This window comes from Gorilla gorilla, chromosome 2, assembly GCF_029281585.2.
Source record: "Gorilla gorilla gorilla isolate KB3781 chromosome 2, NHGRI_mGorGor1-v2.1_pri, whole genome shotgun sequence".
Lineage (NCBI taxonomy): Eukaryota > Metazoa > Chordata > Mammalia > Primates > Hominidae > Gorilla > Gorilla gorilla.
In genome coordinates this window covers 154,727,379-154,748,943 of record NC_086017.1, presented here as the reverse complement: position 1 = coordinate 154,748,943, position 21,565 = coordinate 154,727,379, and the positions used below count along the sequence as shown (strand labels likewise).

At 39.5% G+C, this 21,565-nt stretch overlaps 1 protein-coding gene across 2 annotated transcripts in view; it reads left to right on the top strand.

The window, feature by feature from the left end:
* SLC9A9 (solute carrier family 9 member A9) overlaps nucleotides 1–21,565 on the top strand; it is a 581,917-nt gene that overhangs the window by 282,495 nt on the left and 277,857 nt on the right. For both annotated transcript variants that reach the window (XM_019024708.4, XM_055383461.2), the window contains exon 9: nucleotides 13,256–13,344. In XM_019024708.4, the coding sequence (XP_018880253.1) occupies nucleotides 13,256–13,344 (89 nt within the window). The remainder of the gene's footprint in view (nucleotides 1–13,255; nucleotides 13,345–21,565) is intronic.

Below are 21,565 nucleotides of genomic sequence, written 5' to 3'. Positions count from 1 at the left end.
CCTGAGGCTCAAAATATTAGGCGTTCAAGCTGCAGAAATAGTGCCTACAATTCTCAAGGGGATTAGTTAACCAGCACACTGAACCAAAGGCAAACATGCAATGATGCCATCTCAATAAACACAGGTGTACAGTATGTCTTCTCGCATAATAACTCATTAACTCACACCTGCACTTCCTTGAACCAAATAGCTCTTCATTTCAATATTCAAACAACCTGCACATATAGCTAAAGCAGTGGACAAATTTACCCCTCCTTTCTTCATTGTAAATGTTTTCAGTCATTATTTAACAACTCTTCATGGTGCCAGGAGTCATAGAGAAAAAGGTAAAATTATTTCCCAAGAACCCATATTCTGCATAGGCATGTAGAAAATTGTCAGAAGACGGCACAAATAACATGTGGATGCAGAAGAAAAAGGAGTCAAAGATAATTCCTGGGTTTTTTATGTCTGTTGGGTCAGTGGTTGATTTCACCAGAATGGAGAATACAAGTGAGTGAATACATGCAGCCAAAAGGAGACACAATAATCAGTTCATTCCGGGACCTTCAGAATTCCACACAAGGGTAGAATATTCACATGGAAAAGTACAGTGGGCAACTGGCCTGGACTTCTGGGGTGAGATTGCTGATCACAGATTTAGGCAACATTGATGTAAATGTGTTAGCTGACTCCAAGGAAATGGGAACTAGAAAGAAACCAGGGTAAGGAGGGTAAGCCTAATGAACACCAAAACTTGAGGTGCCATGCCAGGGATCTAAGCAAAATAGGTCTTTCCTTCTTCTCCAGACCTCAAGATAATTTGCATAAGTACTCATTACTATGTTATGAAGAATTTACATACAGAATATTTTTAAACAAAAATTTCTAAACCTGGCAACATAGATTTGAAGTAACACTTAAGTGCGTATCTATATACTCAGCATTGGAGGAATCAGAAATAAGAACATAGATTCATGCTGTTTTCTATATTGATGTTCTTATATTCCACAGATGCATTATTAATCTGCCAACTATGGAGTTGCCAAATATGGTGAACTAGATGGTAATTGTACTCTTTGGAAAGCTGGATACTTTCATATTGCCTGAAGGAGTTTTCCATTTTGTTAAATCTTTGACTTCTCAGTTCCAGGTTCACTTTCAGTGGTTGTAGGAAACCTGTCAGAAATGTCTCTTTTTACTAGATCAAAAATAAATAAAAGTGTGGCATGGAAAAATAACCCATCAACCTCTTAAACCCCTCAGAGGACCATCTGAGTGCAAGACACATTTCTTTTTCTTTCTTATTCATTCTCTTTCTGTGTTCTGGTGATATAATCAATATTCCTGTCCAAAAATGCAGTATTCTGTAGTCTTAGAAACTCTTCAAGTCTGCATTTAATGTCAAGGTAGAGCATGCTTCATGTGACGGACACTTATTTTCTACTTCTGTATCTGACGGCTTCATCAACTTTTAATGAGAAAAGAATTCTGGAGTAATGTTATCAGAAGCAGAGGCTGTAGGTGACATACTCTTGAATACGAAAATTTAAATATTAGAAGACAACGGACCCTGCCAGGAATAAATTCATATAAACATTTATTCGTAAGCGAGAATCAGGATTAATCTCCTTGTGTTCTCTTTTCAAAGCACATAAACGTTTCTTGAAGTAGAAGTTCATTCCTTTGACAGATGTGTATTTGAGTACCTGACGTGTGCTGGACACTGCTATGGGTCAGCGATAAGACAGCAGGTCAGGAACCTAGCTCTTGAGGAGATAGAGGTCAAGAGGGAGACACTGGGCAATCTAGTTGACAGGAAGTCAAGTGAAGCTGTTAAACCCCATGCAATTCTTCAATCCCAAGTATGCAGACCTTGAAGCAAAGTAAAAACTGAACCATTTATATTACAGACATTTATAATTGGAAGGTGCTGAGAGGTCATCTAGAGCAATGCTTGCCAGAGTTTCTTGACCCTTATTGGCAACAAATAGATTATGTAACATATGCTTATATATTAATTTTCATTTTTTTGCCCACAAGGGTAATTATATTATGTTAGAATATACAAAAGTGCTAATTAAAATTATGATGATCTTACGTTTTCTTCCCCCTTCCTTGGATTGTCTTATATACCCCTATTTGAAAACCGCTAAACAGACTACCTTCCTCAATTTAGTGAGGAGAAAGCAATGGACGAGGCAATGCATTTAAATTGCATCAGTCATCAAACTAGCAAAGTGTCTGAACTATGACCAGATAGATCCTATGTCTTCTGACTCCCAGTATTGCACATTTTTTCTTACATAATTTACAACCACACATTGAAGTTTGATCATATCAACAAGTAAATAGACATAGTATATTTAGTAGCACTAATGCTTTCTGAGAGGGTCCAGAAGTGGAAGTCATGGAGAACAGTATAAATGGTACTGTGTTAAACAAAAGGACTTAATTGTTCTCTGAAAATTGATCTCTCTGGAAATAATTTACTTGCCAGCAGAATCTTTATTTTTCCCCAAGAAGCATAGATCTCCTCATGCTGTTTCCTAAATTTCTTTGCTTGCCAATTAACTTGAATTTAACCGTGTGCCTATTTGTGGTTTTTCAAAACAGTTCTTTTAGATACTATCAAAAAGTGTTGGTTCTAGTTCTTATCCAAAATTGTGTAAATGAGTCCCTGCAGTCAATCCTTTGGGCTCTTGCCCACCCCTGAAATCTCACTGTACGAACACTGAAAGGCAGTGTTGTGCACAAACATGAGTCAGATGCTCTTATCATTATTTTTTGTAGGCCACCTCCTGATTTCTTTCAGAGTCCCTTATTTATTTTAGGTCCCAGATATTTTTGAGCATGACCCACTCCACATGGACCCAGATGTATGTAGTTGAGTCCATTCATCATTGCTGCAGGGCCTCATATGTCCAATTTAAATCTAAGATCTTGGACATGTAAAGTAAGAGTTGCATTTAAGGATTGCTTGTTTTTCCAGCAGAGATGGAAACAGAATGATCAGATTTTATTTTTATTGGGAAAGAAAATGAAGAAATACTTTGCCAGCAGAGGGTAGACATACTAGATATTTTATATTTCTAATTTTATGTATACTAGGCCTAACAAAACATGCAAGATAAATACCTTAGTGCTTATAATAGTTTGACAATTAAGCATAGAGTTTATTAGTTGTTTCTCCTATTAAGTTTTGTATTCAGAAAATTTTTAAATTAATTCATGTGTATTTATTCACTATCTATAATGGATTAAAGTCCAAGTGTGCTGGTAAAGTGCATGTTTCTCAGATATGCCCCGCAATCACCTGCCTCTCTCCCTTTGCTCTTACTGAAGTCCCTACCCATGAACCTTCACTCCCAAATTTTTCTCATCTCTCAAGACCCAAATGCCTCTGCTGCTTTCAGGAAAACATTCCTCATCCCTGTCCCAGCTTTTCTAGCCTTAAAGAAATTACTCCCTTTGAGAATTCCTTTGTTATCACCCACTATTCTACCAGTTTTAGATGTCTTTGTATATATCTTATCTCTGTTAGGAGACATAAAGCTGCTTGAGGCCTAGGCCTGCTTTATTCAGTCTTGTGTTCCTCATACCCATGGTCAGTGCTTTGCTCAGTATAGGATCTCAATAGATAACTAGCAATTGAGTGAATAAATACCAGATACCAAACTCACTCATGTAAGTCTGGTAGCTTAATTGTGACATTACTGAGAATTGTCTAAGTTTAGATTACTAGGAATAGCAAGCACATATCTACCTGCTTTCCTTGATGCAGGAGTTAAAGGTGAAGAGAAGACAACAAAGGTGAAAAAGGGCATAGAATGTGCAAAGCTTGTACTATCTCCCAGTCACTTGTTAAATAGGAAATGTTGCTATATTTATCCCTGAAATGAGTTTCTCCAAGTTATTCCTTCTTGTCTTCTTCCTTTCATCTCCTAATATTTATGGCAAAACCTTATGTTTACTTAAGAGTATTGAGTTTGTAAAGCATTTTAATATCCATCATATTGCATTATATTAAAAACAGACCGTGAGACAGGTAGCCACTAGCCAGATGAGAAAATTAAGCCTCAGTAGGGTGAAGCTATTGGCCAGCATCACCCGTGTTATGCCTGTAGCCATGGGAAGAGAATGGCAGCCTGTGAAGCATCGTGGCCCAAGATACCACAGGGGCTGAGAGACGTGGACCCTACTCTTATCGTGCAGCTCTTTATTTTAGTGGCCAAGTCCTCTTTTTTATATATTCTTTTTGGCTACTTTTTCATTTTTCTTTGTTAAGTTTTTTCTGCTTACATTGGGTCTATTTTTATGCCCCTTGTCCAGTTTCTTGAGGTAAATAATCTACTTATTTTCAATCTTTTTGTCCTGATAAAATGCACAGAAGACTATCAATTTTCCACTAAATAATTATTTGGTTTTTATCCCATTGGTTTTGATAGGGTATGTGGTATAAACTTATTGTTATCCTATTTCTAAATAATCTAAAATTTCACATTTGATTTCACCTTCAACTCAATTTATTTACTTATTTATTTTGAGATGGAGTTTCACTCTTATTGCCCAGGCTGGAGTACAATGGCACAACCTCAGCTCACTGCAACTTGCACCTCCCGGGTTCAAACAATTCTCCTGCCTCAACCTCCCAAGTAGCTGGGATTACAGGCGCACACCACCACGCCCGGCTAATTTTTGTATTTTTAGTAGAGATGGGGTTTTGCCATTTTGACCAGGCTGGTCTCGAACTCCTGACCTCAGATGATCAGCCTGCCTCAGCCTCCCAAAGTGCTGGGATTACAGGCGTGAGCCACCGCGTTTGGCCTCAACTCAAATTTTAATTAGAAAAATGCATTTGAAAGTCTCCAGTGGATACATTTATTTAGCCTATGCTTTTTTGTTAATTTTCAGTCTTATAACATTGTGGTAAAAAATATGACAGCCTTATAACATTGTGATCAAAAGATGTGATTTATTTGTTTCCTTTTTTTTTTTTGAAGGAAAAAGTTTTATTCAACTTTTTGGTGGTAAAGTATATCATCAATTTTATTTTATGTAATTTTTTCACATTCCAATATTGTTGGGATGAAAAGGAAATAATTTTAAAGTAAAGTAAAAAAAATTTAAAACCTCTCAGATTTTCTTGATAATAATTACTCTCTGAAACTAAAATGACTTCACAGAACCATGTCAATTCTGGAAAGCTAGGAAAAGAAAACCAAAGAATAAAACACAAAAATATAATTTTAAAACATTTTTTGAAATTAGCAAAAGATATTTATAAGCCAAAAAAAAGGGTAACAAAAATTGTGCTACTCCTTTGAAGATGTCTTATAATTGTTCCAAAATGCTAAGAGGTCAAGAATAAGGGAAAAATATCTTTTGGGGACATACAAGGTCAGAGCCAACTCTTAGCAAGGGTGAGTTGATACCTAGACCCAGACCATTAGGGAGAGACTTGCTCCTCAAAGTGTGGTCCAAGGGCCGGCGTCATGGACATCCCCTAATAGTATAAAAATGCAGAATTGGGGGCTCTACCCCAAACCTACTGAAGGAGAATCTGCATTTAAATCCCCAGGTGATTTGGTGCTCAGATGTACATTAATACCCAGAGTCCTGAAATCATTGCCTTGTGGATTCTTGGGCCACAGTTGCACTTCCAGATGTGGTCAAGTGGCTTCTGATATATGGAGAAGACAGTGACATAAGCTGTAAATTAAGCAAAGCCTGGGAGTGACAAGAACAGGCAAGGCAAAGTGGTTAGGAACAGCAGTAAGAAAGAAGGAGAGAGGGAGTGGGTTCCTTTGTGGGGTGAACTGCTCTGTCGCTTGGGCAGAGTCATCCAAACTCACTATTTTCAATGCCCTTTGATCTGAAGGTTTGTGTTCTAGAGATTTAAAAATATCCTTTTCTACATGGAGAAGACTTTTGGAGTTTCTCTTTAAACCTTGTAGCTTATTTGAAAAAACTAAATTCTTATGAGTAGAAGATATGGTAACAATATATTTTTAAATTTTACTTTAGAAGACTTGTTTGAAATTGAAACAATTTTGAAAGCCTATAAGCTTATCTTGTCTTCACTTATTGAGAAAATTGGCCTCTATTCAAAATGCTTAAAGGTTTCATTTAGAACCAGTGTTATTTCTTTGACCTTAAATAAAAAAACAAAGACTGAATTGAAGGGTTCATCCTAGTGGATTAATGAAGTAATACATAGGAAAATGACAGGCCTTCAGAATTGGAGGAAATCCAGACTTTAAGAAAAGAATCCTTTCTACAACAATGCTGGCAGATAATCTTTCAGCTTAAACGTATGATGGGAACGTCTTACACGTCGCAGTAGCTACTCTACCATAGGATAGTGCTTGTGTTTTGGAAGGATTATGGGATTGGGAATTGGAAGACATAAATCCAAGTCTGGGCTATGCCTCATTAATAGTTCTAGGTCTAACATATTTCTCTCTCCAAACCACTTGTTCTAATATAAAGGCTGTGTATTATCCATTCTCACACTGCTATGAACAAATACCCAAGACTGGGTAATTTATAAAGAGAAGAGATTTAATTGACTCACAGTTCCACATGGCTGGGGAGGCCTCAGGAAACTTACAATCATAGCGGAAGGCACCTCTTCTCAGGGCGGCAGGAGAGAGAAAGAGTGCAAGAAGGGGAAATACCTGAATCTTATAAAATCATCAGATCTAGTGAGAACTCACTATCATGAGAACAGCATGGGGGAAACTGTCCCTATGATCCAATTACTTCCCACCAGGACCCTCCCATGACACATGGGGATTATGGGAACTATAAGTCAAGATTAGATTTGGGTGGGGACACAGCCAAACTATAACATTCTGCCCCTGCCCCCTCCCAGATCTCATGTTCTCACATTTCAAAACACAATCATGCCCTTCCAACAGTCCCCCAAAGTCTTAACCTATTCCAGTATTAACCCAAAAGTCCAAGTCCAAATTTTCATCTGAGACGAGGCAAGTCCCTTCTGCCTATGAGCCTGTAAAATCAAAAGCAAGTTAGTTACTTCCTAGATACAATGAGGGTACAGGCATTGCATTCCAAATAGGAGAAATTGGCCAAAACAAAGGAGGTACAGGCCCCATGCAACTCCAAAATCCATTATGTCAGTCATTAAACCTTAAAGTTCCAAAATGATCTCCTTTGACTCCACATTTCACATCCATGTCATGCTGATGTAAGACTTGGGCTCCCACAGCCTTGGACAGCTCTGACCCTGTGGCTTTGTAGGGTACAACCCTGTCTCAGCTGCTTTCATGGGCTGGTATTGGGTGTCTGTTGCTTTTCCAGGTGCACGGTGCAAGCTGTCAGTGGATCTACCATTCTGGGGTCTAGAGGACAGTGGTCCTCTTCCTACAGCTCCACTAGGCAGTGCCCTAGTGGAGACTGTGTGGGTTCCAATTCAACATTTTCCTTCCATACTACCCTAGCAGAGGTTCTCCATGAGGGCTCCACTGCTGTAGCAAACTTCTGCCTGTACATCCAGGCATTTCCATACATCCTCTGAAATCTAGGTGGAGGTTCCCAAATCTCAATTATTAACTTCTATGTATCCACAGGCTCCACACCATGTAAAAGCTGGAGCTAAAGCAGTTGGGACACAGGACACCATGTCCTGAGGCTGCACAGAGCAGGGGGGCCCTGGGCCAGGCCCATTAAACCATTTTTTTCTCCTAGGCCTCCAGGCCTGTGATGGGAGGGGCTGCTGTGAAGGTCTCTGACATGCCCTGGAGACATTTTCCCCATTGTTTTGGTGATTAACATTTGGCTTCTCATTACTTACGTAAATTTTTGCAATGGTCTTGAATTTCTCTCCAGAAAATGGTTTTATTTTTTTCTATTGCATTGTCAGGCTGCAAATTTTCCAATGTTTTCTGTTTTGAGTTTTCTTGAATGCTTTGCTGCTTAGAAATTTCTTCCACCAGATACCCTAAATTATCTCTCTCAAGTTCAAATTTCCACAGATCTCTAGGGCAGGGGCAAAAATGCCACCAGTCTCTTTGCTAAAGCATAGCAAGAGTCACCTTTGCTCCAGTTCCCAACAAGTTCCTCATCTGAGACCACTCAGCCTGGACTTCATTGTCCATATCACTATCAGCATTTTAGCCAAAGTCATTCAACAAGTCTCTAGGAAGTTCCAAACTTTCCCATATCTTCCTGTCTTCTGAGTCCCTGAAGTCTCTAGGAAGTTCTGAACTTTCCCACATTTTCCTGTCTTCTTCTGAGCCCTCCAGACTGTTCCAACCTCTGCCTGTTATCCAGTTCCAAAGTTGCATCGACATTTCTGGATATCCTTATAAAAACACCCCACCCCACTCGGTGCCAATTTACTGTATTAGTCCATTCTCACATTGCTATGAAGAAATACCTGAGACTGGGTAATTTATAAAGAAGAGGTTTAATTGACTCACAGTTCTGCAAGGCTGAGGAGGCTTCAGGAAACTTACAATTCTGGCAGAAGGCACATCTTCACAGGGTGGCAAGAGAGAGAATGAGTGCAAGCAGGGGAAATGCCAGACACATGTAAAACCATCCGATCTAGTGAGAACTCACTCACTATCATGAGAACAGCATGGGGGAAACTACCCCCGTGCTCCAATCACTTCCCACTGGGTTCCTCCCCTGACACATGGGGATTATGAGAACCACAATTCAAGATGAGATGTGACTGGGGACACAGCCAAACCATATAACCACATCACTTTTTAAAAATACCAGTTCCAACCATAGGTACAACTGAAAAGAGGATGAGTTCCAGTTCTCTTGGACTTGGCACATGGTCTTGCCTGCCCCTAGTGTTCCTCATTGTCTCAGTTATGACAGCAAAGATACAAGTTGGATTTTATTTTCAAATGGAAAACTGTGGTTTCCAAGAACTATCAAAGTTTAGAAAGAGAAGATACCCACAAGAGAATATCAACGAGGATTGACTCAGAGAAAAAGAAAACGATCTGGCTATTGACAGAGTTTAATTCAGGAAATTGGGTAGAGAGTTGGTGGAGATCTCAAAAGGTACAAAGTGTGCATAAAGGTAACAGAGAGGTAATACTTACAGGAAGCAAGTGTGAACCCTCGGAGTAGGAAGAGTAAAGGGAAATGAATCTAGAAGCTCCTAAGAGGGAACCGCTGGGCTAGGATCCAGAATTCTAAGGACACTGCCTGGCTGCCCTTTCTGAGGTGTATCATTGCTGAGATGAAGCTAGCAGGTAGAGCAGGCAAATAGGAAGAAGCAAGTCCTTCTCTCCTCCACTGGGTTCTAGTCACCTTCTGGCACTTCATACTGGCAGGATCCAACAGCACTGGCAAAGGAAAGCATGGTTTGTAGGGCCCCAGTGCCAGGATCACAGAGCCAGTAAAGATGCATTGGTTTGGAGCTGAGACACTGGTTTGATGACTGGCACAAAAAGCACTTCTAGGCCCCTTGAGGGTCCCCCTCACCCTCTTTCTTACACACAAGAATCTGAGGTTCATAGAATTTAAGAGAACTATCTAGGACCTCACATAACAGCTTCACAATTAGGACTCAGGCATGGGTATGTAAAAACATAGTGATAATTAAAATGTTCTTTCATAAGGTAGAAAACAGTCAACTTTGAATTTGTTTCTGTGTTGGAGAATTTTATAGATAATAGATGTATTTAGATGAGACATTTTCAAAATGTGTTTGGCTTGTAAAAGTCATACTAATTACAGTAATTTGTGTGATTTAATTTATTACTAAGCTATAGAATTATGATTGTGTATGCTAATACTAAGGGTCAGATCAATTTTGTTGTTTTATTTTAATTACAACACCAAGCCTCTGGTCATGTGGGCTCATTCTCCACTGTTTGTTGTTTATATGACATATCCATCCACACAAGACTCAAAAGATATTTAGCAACAACATAGCCTGTTAGTTTTCTACTGGAGGCAAGGAAATGATAACCAATGCAGCCACTGGGGAAAATATTCTCCAATGATAAGCCCAGCTAGTTCAGAGAGATATGTAATCTTTTTCATAAAATCTCTGGCTAGTTCCTGGGATATCAGAAAATATTTTTTAGATGGCTTAAGATCACCTTAAAACATTCACAGATGGTCTGATATAGGCAGAAAAGCACAGGGAGGCTATGGACTATTTGATCTCAGCTCTGTCACTTTAGAGGTGACCTTGAGTAAATTACTTTAGTGTCTTACTTGTTCAATAGAAGTGGGAATGTTCACTTATTTATGCAACAAATACGGAGTGCCTACCATGTGCCTGGTACTGCTCTAATCATTAGGAATCAAGGAATCCCTCTGTCTTCAATGAGCTTTGCCTTGTGTTACAGTGTATTCGTCTATTTTCATGCTGCTGATAAAGATATGTTCAAGACTGGATAATTTATAAAGAAAAAGAGGTTTAATGGACTCAAAGTTCCACGTAGCTGGGGAGGCCTCATAATCATGGTGGAAGGTGAAAGGCACATCTTACATGGCAGCAGACAAGAGAGATACGACAGCCAAGTGAAAGGGGAAACCCCTTATAAAATCATCAGATCTCATGAGACTTATTCACTACCAAGAGAACAATATGAGGGAAGCTGCCCCCATGATTCAATTATCTCCTACCAGGTCCCTCCCACAACATGTGGGAATTATGAGAACTACAACAAGATGAGATTTGGGTGGGGACACAGCCAAACCATATCATGCAGGAAGGCAGAAAATAAACACATAAATATATAAAATATCAAGTAGCAATATATAGTACAGGAAAAAAATAAAGCAAGTAGAGAATGATGAGACTGAACAATTTGTACAGAGTGGATGGAGAAGACCTGTCTGCTCATGTAACATCTAAACAGATATCTGAAGGAGGGAAGGAGCCATGTGGATATCTGCAGAGCATTCCAAACAGTGGGACCTGGAAGGAAGTGCAAGGGCCCCTGGCAGAACATACTTGGAGAGGATATTGAAAGGTAAGGCAGTGGGGAGTGGTCAGAGAAGAGGTCAGCAAGTTGTGGGGAGTGGGGAAGGGGCAGGAAGAGATCTTGCAGGACCTTTTAAGCCACAGGAATCCATTACAAAGTTTTGAGCAAAGGCCAGACATGGTCTGACTAGTTTTTAAAGAAGCGTTATTGCTAGGGGCTACCATGGGAGGCAGGGAGGCCAGTTAGGAAGCTATCGTAATACAGGCCAAAGGTTATAGGGGCTTGGAAAGGGATGCTAGGGATGGAGATGTTGAGAAGTGTTTGGGTTCAAGGTGCATTTTGAAGGACAAGTAAACAAAATTGCTGATTTGCAGTGAGAGGTGCACTTAGGGTGGTCCCAAAGTTTCCCCCTGGGCAGCAGAAAGAATGGATGCTATTACTAAAAAGGAGAAGGCAGTGGGAGAGGCTGCTTAATCATTGTGAGCCTGTTGTGCGATAGTAACTCACTGCAGTAAATAAGAAGATGTAAATTAAACAAGCACTGTTCTTGGCCCACAGTAGGTATTCAGACAATCTTAGTCCCTTCCTTATCCTTTGTAACACTTCTTTGTTACCTATTCTTGTTCTTACAATGAATTTATTTGCTATCCATACACAGACACACCTGCCCTTTTATTCACTACTTCTCTACAGATCAATATCTAGTCAAAACAGTGAACAGGTCAGCAAAACCTCACCCAGAAAACCCGCAATAGACTACACACTAGACAGACATAGGTCACATTTTTAAATAAATAAAGAGAAATGATTTATGCCAAAACAGTATACAGGGTAATCCTCCTTGTGCTTTGAAGTACTTAGTGCTTCAGCACACTAAAAGTTTCCCTGGTATTTGTTGCTTTTTAACATAGAAATTCTGTGAAGAGTAAAATAGTTTATAAGCATTTTTGCCTTAGAATTTCTGAAGAGATGCTAAGAAACTGAGAAGTTACCAAAAATCTGTTGAATTGCCTACTGAATAGATATTTCATGGTAAAATTTCCTACTTGTTTTATTCTTTTGTCTAAAATTTTGAAGCATAATGTTAAAAGGCAATAAGTCATGTAGATTTTACACATTTATGCAAATATGTGTTAGCAATGTTTTATCCAATGCTGACCTGAAAAATAACCAACATGTAAATAGAAGCATATAGTCTACGTATTTTTTTAAAGCTCAGTTCTTTAAAATTCTTTGTTGCAGATTCATTTGAAATGTCAGTATTCAGTTCACATATCTCTATACTCTTAAGAATCATCAGCATTTAATTTATGAGTGTTTTTAGTTGGAAAGATTTTGCTGCTTAAAATTCAATTCAATCCCCTTGGTCTGAGTCGAGGAATACTTATATCTTGCATTTTTCCCAAAGCCCTCCTCTATGCCCAATTTCCCACAATTGAGCTAATCTTTAATCCAAAGTACAGTGCAAGCTCCCACTGCTTCCCCACTCCAGCCCAGGGACAATAACACAGAGAATAACAGAGCCCAGGGACAGATAGCATGTCGGTCTCATGGTCGCTATTCCTCTGTCTCCAGAAAGCATCTAGTGTATGTGTGACTTCATGTCACATTTAAAGCTGATATGTGGTTTAAAAACTAAACCCTGCAGATGTCAAGAAGCAACTGAAGGTCCACTGTTGGTAGGAATCACACAAGAACAGACCAGTTTACTTTCAAGGAGTGAATGCCTTGGGTGTGTTCGGCAGCAGGACAGAGCACCCAGCCTTTCCAAAGAGGCACAGGAGCAAACAAGGTCTCCTCTCTCTTGCTTGGCAAGTAGGAGCGTTGGCAGGGGCAGCAAAACCCTTGTGGATGTCTTAGGTTTGTCACTCATGACTTTTAATACTAAATTATGGTATGACAGGAACTTCTTCAGGCTACCCAAAGTATACAGCGGAAAGCAAATATCTTTCAGAAAATATGCCAGTATTTAGTATAAAATCCAGCAAAGTAGTTGGCACTGGCTATGAAAAACCCAGGGTTGACTATGGAGTCTTTTGTTCATGTTTTCAAATATAACTTTTCTAGCTCATGAACAGGGACCCGTTTATCTCCAGGAAGAATCTACTTCTCATGTTTATTTAGAATCTACTTCTTAATGTTTTTCTTTAGGTTTAATCCTTCAGGGCCCTGTTTAAACCCTGTTTAAAGCAAGTGCAAGATTTACCTAGGTTTCATTATCATGGTAACTACTAGCAGTTTTAACTCTACTGACACCAAGTCTATTTTCCAACTGGAATAGCTCTAACCTTTGACTTGGATGGAAAAGAAAATTGGTTTTGACTGATCTGTTTTTTTAATTTCAGGGATAGTTGCTGTTCTCTTCTGTGGAGTCACACAAGCACATTATACCTACAACAATCTGTCTTCGGATTCCAAAATAAGAACTAAACAGGTAAAAGAAAAAAATTACTACAGACTTGGTCTCTTTTCTCAGTGAAATGGTTATGTAGCAATTCTGGCAGTATAGTCAGAAAGAGTTTCATTAGTAAAGGAAGAATGTAAGCTTAAGGCTTCATTACGAGTTGGATATTTATAGATTTTTTTCCCTCCAGGATAACCATTAACAATTCTCTTGGTAAGCAAAAATATAGTTATAATAGTCTCTCCCTCCTGAGAGATGTTGAACTTAGACTGTCAGTCTTAAAGATGAAAGGCATACAGTTGGTAATAATTCACAGTCACTTACATCTAAAAGCATTATAAGGCATGTGAGATTGTGTAGTTATAGAGAAAGAAGGAAATGAAGAAAAAGAAGGAAGTGAGGTTTGGTCTTTAATTGGGTGCTTTTGATGCCAAGCAAACTCAACTGCCAGTTGTCACACAAGCAGAATATATCTCCCTTATGCCAAGAACACATCTGTTTGGATATTTCCACATAAACACACAGATTCTTTCCACAGACATTTGCTGCACAGCCACTCTGCGCCAAGCACCATGCTAGCTACTAGGAATACAAGAACATATAGTTTATGGCCCTGCCTTTAAGAGGTTCATTATCAAGACTGTTTCTGAGGACACAGATGTGTAGCAAACAACTTGCCACAATTTTATAAGTGTTGTCATAGAAATACCTCTATAGTGTGCATAAGGAGCTTTAGTAGGACATCACCCTACAGTTAGGATTGAGAAAGTCAGGAGAAAGTTTCCAGAGATGATGCCCAACCTGGAGCTTGAAATATAAATAGAAGTTAACTAGGTAAAGATATGGGGTCTACTAGAGGGTAGAAGGTAGCCACAAGGGCATTTGAGGCCAAGGGATCAGCATGAACAATATCTCTTGAGCAGCCAGTGGAAGCTCTGTAAATAGTTCAGCATGGCTTGTGAATGGGGCAAGGCTGAAGCAAGTGGGATACAGTGAGAGCAGAGACCAACTCATGAAATGACTTATGTATCTTGTGAAGGACTTTAGACTATAACCTATAGGTAATGGGGAGTGGCTTACATAATGGAAATGTATTGTCTTGGAGTTCTGGAGGCCAGAGTCTGAGATCAAGGTATTGGCAGGATAGCTCCTTTTGAGGGCTGTGGAGGAGAATCTGTTCTATCTCTCTCTCTCTTAGCCTGTGGAAGATTTCTGGAATCTTTAGTGTTCTTTGGCTTCTAGACACATCCACCCCAATCTCTGCCTTAGTGTTCATGTAGCATTCTCCCTGCGTGCATGTCTACCACCAAATTTCCTCTTTTTATAAGGACACGGGTCATATTGAGTTAGGGGCTACCATACTCTGGTATGACCTCATCTTAGCTGATTACATTTACAATGACTCCGTTTCCAAGTAAAGTCACATTTTGAACTACTGGGGTTTAGGACTTCAACATATGAATTTTGGAGGAGCACAGTTCAGCCCATAACAAGAAGTCATTGAAGGGTCCTAGGCAAAATAATTTTAAGATCATTGTAGTTCCATTTTAGGAATATGACTCTGGGAGACATGAGGAACACAGACCAAACAGCACTTGTATCAGTTAGCTTTTGCTGTGTAACAACCACACAACCCTAGTGTCATCCAACAATAATCATTTATTGATCACATACCTGCAAGCTTCAGCCATTTTTATCGGGGTTGGACTGGGTGCATCTGCTTGTACCAGCTGAGCTTATGTATACGTCTGTTGATTTTTGGGGGGCTCTATTCTAAAGTAGGCTTGACTGGTGGGCTTTGCTAGGGCCACATGTTTGTCATTCTTCTCCTGATAGAAAAGAAAGCCCCAGTGCTGAAGAAGTTACATTTCCATACTGTGCTTGTATCATATCTCCTAAACATCTCATTGGTCAAGGAAAATTATATGGCATAGTCCAGAGTCCAGAGGCCAAGCTGATCCCTGACCACAGTGGGAGATCACTGCAAAGTTATATGGCAAAGAATGTGGACATAGGCAATGATGGAGAATTGGACTGAATGATGCAATCTAGCCCAAAATGCAAGTGGAGGTAGAGAGGTCTCTTTTAATAAACATGGTGATGCTAAGGACATCTGATGTGATATTAGGGCAGTGGGAGTAGAGAAAGCAAAAGCAACCAAAGCAAAACCTGTAATTGACCAGAAATTCCCAAACAGGATTTCCTGAAAGCTTACTTTGAAGCCCTCCAGAATGAGCTATCACTTTCATCCCTCTTTGTCACATCCCAAGCTTGACTCTACCTCTACCTGCCCAGGGACTCTGCGAGGTCACCCTTCCCCTCTGCCTATCACCGCAAATGCCTCAGAAGAATCACAAGATGCAGTTACAGAAATCTTGAGGCCCCCTGAGTGAAACAAAAGAAAAAAGCCCCCCAAACAAAAACTGATACCAATATCCAGAAACCTCCAACATATAGTCTTTCAGAATTCTTTTAATTTTGAATACTACTAGCTTTCCCTAGGGCTTAAAGGGAAATGTCTTGGGCTGTTTTTTTCCTAACCTCTTTTGGTTCTCTGAGCATATTTGTATTCTGGGAAGCTGAACCCTGTTTAGGGACTTGCACTTTTAAGTCATTCTATCTAGACTGCTCAGCAGAACTTCAAAGATAACTCATCTCATGGCAAGACAGCAGCCCAGCATCTAGGGGAGACAAAGCCAAAATCAGTGCCCATAGCCTTCTGTTCTCCCTCTGAATGGCTTGAAAAGCCCTCCCTGACAGGTTGCCAGCATTCATTTTTACAGAATTCTCTTTTAAGGAAGGAGAATGTTACAAGTTCTTTCCTTAACATCTAGGTAACTGCATATCCCCATCTTTGTTCCCCACACTGCCTTTTTTTGGGGGTGCCTGGATCATAGCAGAAGCTTAATAAATGCTAATTCCCTTCCACTTCATTTTCATCCCTTTCTTCATTTCTTTTCTATCAGGATCTGTCATTTTCTGCTTATTTTTTTCTTATAATATGTACATACACAGCATATGTACATATTTATACATACTTGCATATCTATGCATGCCTATACACATGCATATCCCATACTGTAGTAAACAGAGTCTAAGGTCCCCACTTTGAAAGAGTGCAGTCAGAGGCTCTTAGCCACACTACAGGCTCTGCACTAGTGTAACAAGCAGAGTTCAAATTCTCATGGGAAATGAATTACAAGTTGTAGAGAAATGCTGAGGCATGTACTAAAGAGGTTGCCACTGTGTCCTTTCTGAAACTGGGAAAGGTTTGGGAAGTATTATATGATGTTACATGGTTACAGTATCTTGCTCTACATATCCCCATGTTGTGTTCACACTGTCAACGGGAAGGTAGCAGTTACACAGCTGCTTTGCCTCTGTTGCCAGGACTGTTTAATGAGAGTGTAGGAAGCCAATTAGTAAACTCAGGGAAATCCATGTAAATCACCTTTGAGTTATAAAATTCAAAGATGACATGATTTACAAAATAGTCCTATTCAACTCTGTCTATACCAGTTAATCAAATAGCTATATCTGGATACAAAGGCTTTAGAGAATTATGCATTCTTTATAGCTTGAAGAATTAGAGTGCCTTTTTAAAGTTGTATTTTTTCATTTTAAGATATGTTTTGTCCATGATAATGACCCTTTAGATGTAGGAGCTTCATTTTTGCTTCAACCTATGAAAACACATGTAACATCACTATGTGTTAGGCAAAAAGCAGTATGATAAAGGCACTATGATGCTGTTATGCAACATAAGGATTTGTATTTTGAATACCAAAGCATCCTATTAAAGAGTGTATGAACATATGCAGCAATTCATTTCCCTGGACTTGGAGTTCTTTGTTGCTTTAGGGTGTGCACATCAAGTCCTAGAGACAGACAGATACTGTAAGCCCTGTCTCTTACCCTGGGAGCTGAGCAGTGCTAGGGATACTCAAGATGGACATCAGCACACAGCAGTGTAGCCTGGAGGTCTCACCCAGGGCCATCCAGAAGACTATGTACAGACCCCATGAACCCACTCAGATGATTTCCAGCCTTCCTCCTACCACTTTCCTCCCACATTCCCTCACCACCCCCACCGCCCCCAGACAGGCCTGGGAGCTTGCTATCTGGGCCAAACTCCAGGGTGTTCCCATCGGCTGTATTTACCTTGCCTGAGACTAACTTGCAAAACCATGTACTTCCATGGCATCCCTTTTAGTTAGAATTTCTCCTTCCCTTCACATAGTTGGCACCAAAAATTATTTCCAACAGATACACATGGGTAGATGAAATGAATGTAAATAATTACCATTTACTGTGCGTTAACATGTACAAAGTACTTATCTCATTTACTTTCTACTTACCTTTCTACCTAAGAGGTAACTCTTATTATCGCTGATTCCATTCATGCATTGAACAAATTTTTTTTGAGAGCCTACTTTGTGCCAGCCATTGCTCAAGGTACCGGGGATACAACAGTGAACAAAAAAAGAATTTCTAGTTGAGGAGCTTCATAGTAGTCAAAATAAATAAGCAAAGTATATAGTGCACTCATGGTAAGACATAAGGCCAATAATAAAGCAGGGAAGAGTAGCTAGGAGTATATGATGGGAAGGCAGGCTTGTAATATTAGATTGGGTGTCCAGAAAAGGCCTCAGCAAGGTGATATTTGAAAAAAAGTAAAAGAGGGAGCCATGTGGACATTTGGGACAGAACTGTAGAGAAATTGGGAATGACAGGTACAGAGGCCCCCTGGGGCAGGAGAACCAATGTGGCTGGTATGGAGTGAACAAGGGAGAGTATGAGAGAAATAGCAGAGCAGTGAGAAGAGACAGGTCATGGAGAGCCCAAATGAGGTGGGGAAACACTTGAGACCTTTAAGTACAGGCATGTACGTACGTTTTAAAAGAATAGAAGTATCCGGTATTAGCTAGGGAAGACTGTAAGAGTAACAGGTTTGGGGGAAAAATTATGAGCCCAGAGTTGACTTGTTAAGTTTGGGATGTGTATTAGTCAAAGTGGAGCTGTTGTGTAGCCAGTTGGACATAGAATTCTGGAGTTCAGAAGAGAGGTCTAGGAGAAAAATACAATTTTGAGAGTCATCAGCATATGACTAACATATAGAGATGATAATTGCATATCATATACAGATGATACTGAGAACATGAGACTGGATGAAATCTCTAAGACAGTGATAGAGAAGAGGTCCAAAGACCAATCTAAGGTACTCCAATGTTAAGAAATCCAAAATCAGCAAATGAATCTGAAAGGTAATAGACATTAGGGAAAAGAAAAGCAAAGTATGGCGTCCTAGAAGTCAAAAGAAGAGTGTCTCAAGGAGCATAATGAATTATACCAAATGCTGCTGAAATTTCAAGTAAGATGAAGAAAATGAACATCACTGATGACAGTGATAAGAACAATGTTGGCAGAAAACCTGAATAGAATGGGTTCAAGGTAGAATAAGAGGAAAGAAATTGGAAACCTCCTGTATCAACAAGTCCTTCAACGGAGTTTTGCTGAAGGGCAGCAGAGAAATGAGGTGATCGCTGGAGGAAGAAGTAGGACCAAAGAAAATATCTTTTTATTTTTAAGGTAGGAGAAATAACAGTGCTTGTTTATGTTAAGGAGATGAAACAGTAAAGAAAAAAATGATGTATTAGAGTTTTTTCTAGGCTTATAAGTAGCAGATTTCAAATTCAGATGTTTTACTTTGTGGTTCAAACTATGTTGCCTCTTACTAAATATCATTTGGTTAGTAGATGGGATAGCACCAATTGTGGGGCATCATTTATTCAGTAAACCTTGAATGGGTGGAAGGAAAAACAAATGGATGTTTGGCCATATTTATTATACTTTCAGCCAATTCAGATAATTAGTCATTTACTTTATATAGTAGTTGATTCTGCTCTTTTTGAAAATCTACCTATTTCAGTACATTTTAATTTTTTATACAAATACAAGTTGGGATGGACATAGATGTTTTCATGTATTTGCTTTTGAAAAGCCAGATTCTTTGTCTAGCATTTATGGGCAAACAATGACATCTTCATTATAGCACATTCTTTCCAGATGCTTGTTTTATTTCCATTCCCCCCAGATGATATTTATAGTGTTTATCACCATTGAATGGAAAAGCAGCAATGCAAATCCAAATTTAAATTTCCAATAAAAGAAGACAGTGGGAGCCAAATTATATGTTCTGTGCATGACTCTGAAAATTCAAATAAAGGATCTGGAATATGGGAGCAGCAAGATATAGTGGAAAGGACACTTGGCTGAAAGTCTAGAAAACTGGGTCTTGCCCCCATCCTCTAGTACTCATGGTAGGGCCTCAGATAATTAATTTAACACACATGAGCTTTACTTTTTCCATCTGTAAAATGAATGATTGAACTAAATGACTGGGTTTTAAGGATCATGCTCTAGATCTAATATTCTTTTACTTGACATGGAGCATAACGTATGTGTCTGGTTCTTTCTCTTAGACTACAGTTGAGTAGGGATCACTTGATTAAAGACTGCAATGCATACAGATGAGAGGAGGAATTAGAGTATGCCATTTAACTTGAGGCCAAATCACTGGGTACACCATTTCAAGAAGTTGTCAAAGCAAATCCAAGGATGAGGCAATCAAAAACCAAAGTCCCTGGTTCATACTGGAGTAAAAAGTTTCATACTGAGGGCTGAATGCTTCTTCCTGGAAAAACTCTCAGCTCCTAAGTGAGTGGTTGTGATGGCTTTTCCTAAGACTGCCTGCATCCTTAGGGTAGAGAGTAGAAACCTTATATTGCTACAACTCAGCATCTCAGGATATGACTGAAGACCTTACAGCTTTTTAATTCAAATATGGACTAATTGTGTTCTAAGAACTACAGTAGTTGCATGGCTGGCACCATGCTGGAAGCCAGGGAGACAAGGGCAAATACCACGTGGTTCTTGTCCTTTGGAGGTCCTAACATAGCAGAAGACATACACATGCACACAAACATACATATGCATATGCATGCATGCACTCACATGCACAACCAACCACATGTGGCAGATATTAACATAGAGGGATGCACAACATGTCATGGAAACCAGAGAACTGAATTGCTTACTGGAGGCAAGGTTTTCATGAGAAGCTGGTTTTTGGGTTGGGTGTTTTGGAGTTTGGGTGTAGAATTAATTAGGATATTGTCACGCAGATTTCATGGAGGATAAAATCAAAAAGAATAGAGTATGCAAAAATATAAAACTAAGAAAGAGCTTGAAAGCAGTCCTAAACAAAAAGAACAAAGCTGGAGGCATGAAGTTACCCAAATTGAAACCATACTATAAGGCTACAGTAACCGAAACAGTATTGTACCAGTACAAAAATGGACACATAGGGCAATAAAACAGAATAGAGAACCCGGGAATAAAGCTGCACACCTACTACACCCATCTGGTCTTTGACACAGGCAACAAAAAAAAGCAATGGGGAAGAATCCCTGTTCAATAAATGGTGCTGGGAGAGCTGACTTGCCACATGCAGAAGAATGAAACTGGACCCCTACCTTTCACCATATACAAAAACTAACTTAAGATGGATTAAAGATTTAAATGTAGGACCTTAAACTATAAAATCCCTAAAAGAAAACGTAGAAAATATTATTCTGGACATCAGTTTTGGGAAAGGATTTGTGACTAAGTCCTCAAAAGCAATTGCAACAAAAACAAAAACTGAAAAGTGGGACCTAATTAAGCCAAAGAGCTTCTGCACAGCAAAAGAAACTATCAACAAAGTAAACAGACAACCTACATAATGGGAGAAAATATTCACACACTATGCATTAGACAAAGATCTAATACTAGAATCTATAAGAAACTTAAACAACTAAATGAGCAAAAAAACAACCCCATAAAAATTGGGCAAAGGGCACTTTGGAAGGCCAAGGCGGGTGGATCACGAGGTCAGGAGATCGAGACCATCCTGGCTAACACAGTGAAACCCCGTCTCTACTAAAAATACAAAAAAATTAGCCGAGCGTGGTGGCGGGCACCTATCGTCCCAGCTACTTGGGAGGCTGAGACAGGAGAATGGCGTGAACCCAGGAGGCGGAGCTTGCAGTAAACCGAGATCGCACCACTGCACTCCAGCCTGGGCGACAGAGCGAGACTCCGTCTCAAAAAAAAAAAAGAAAAGAAAAAGAAAAAGAAAATTGGACAAAGGACCAAAGGACATGAACAGACACTTCTCAAAAGAAAACATACAAGTGGCCAAGAAACATAT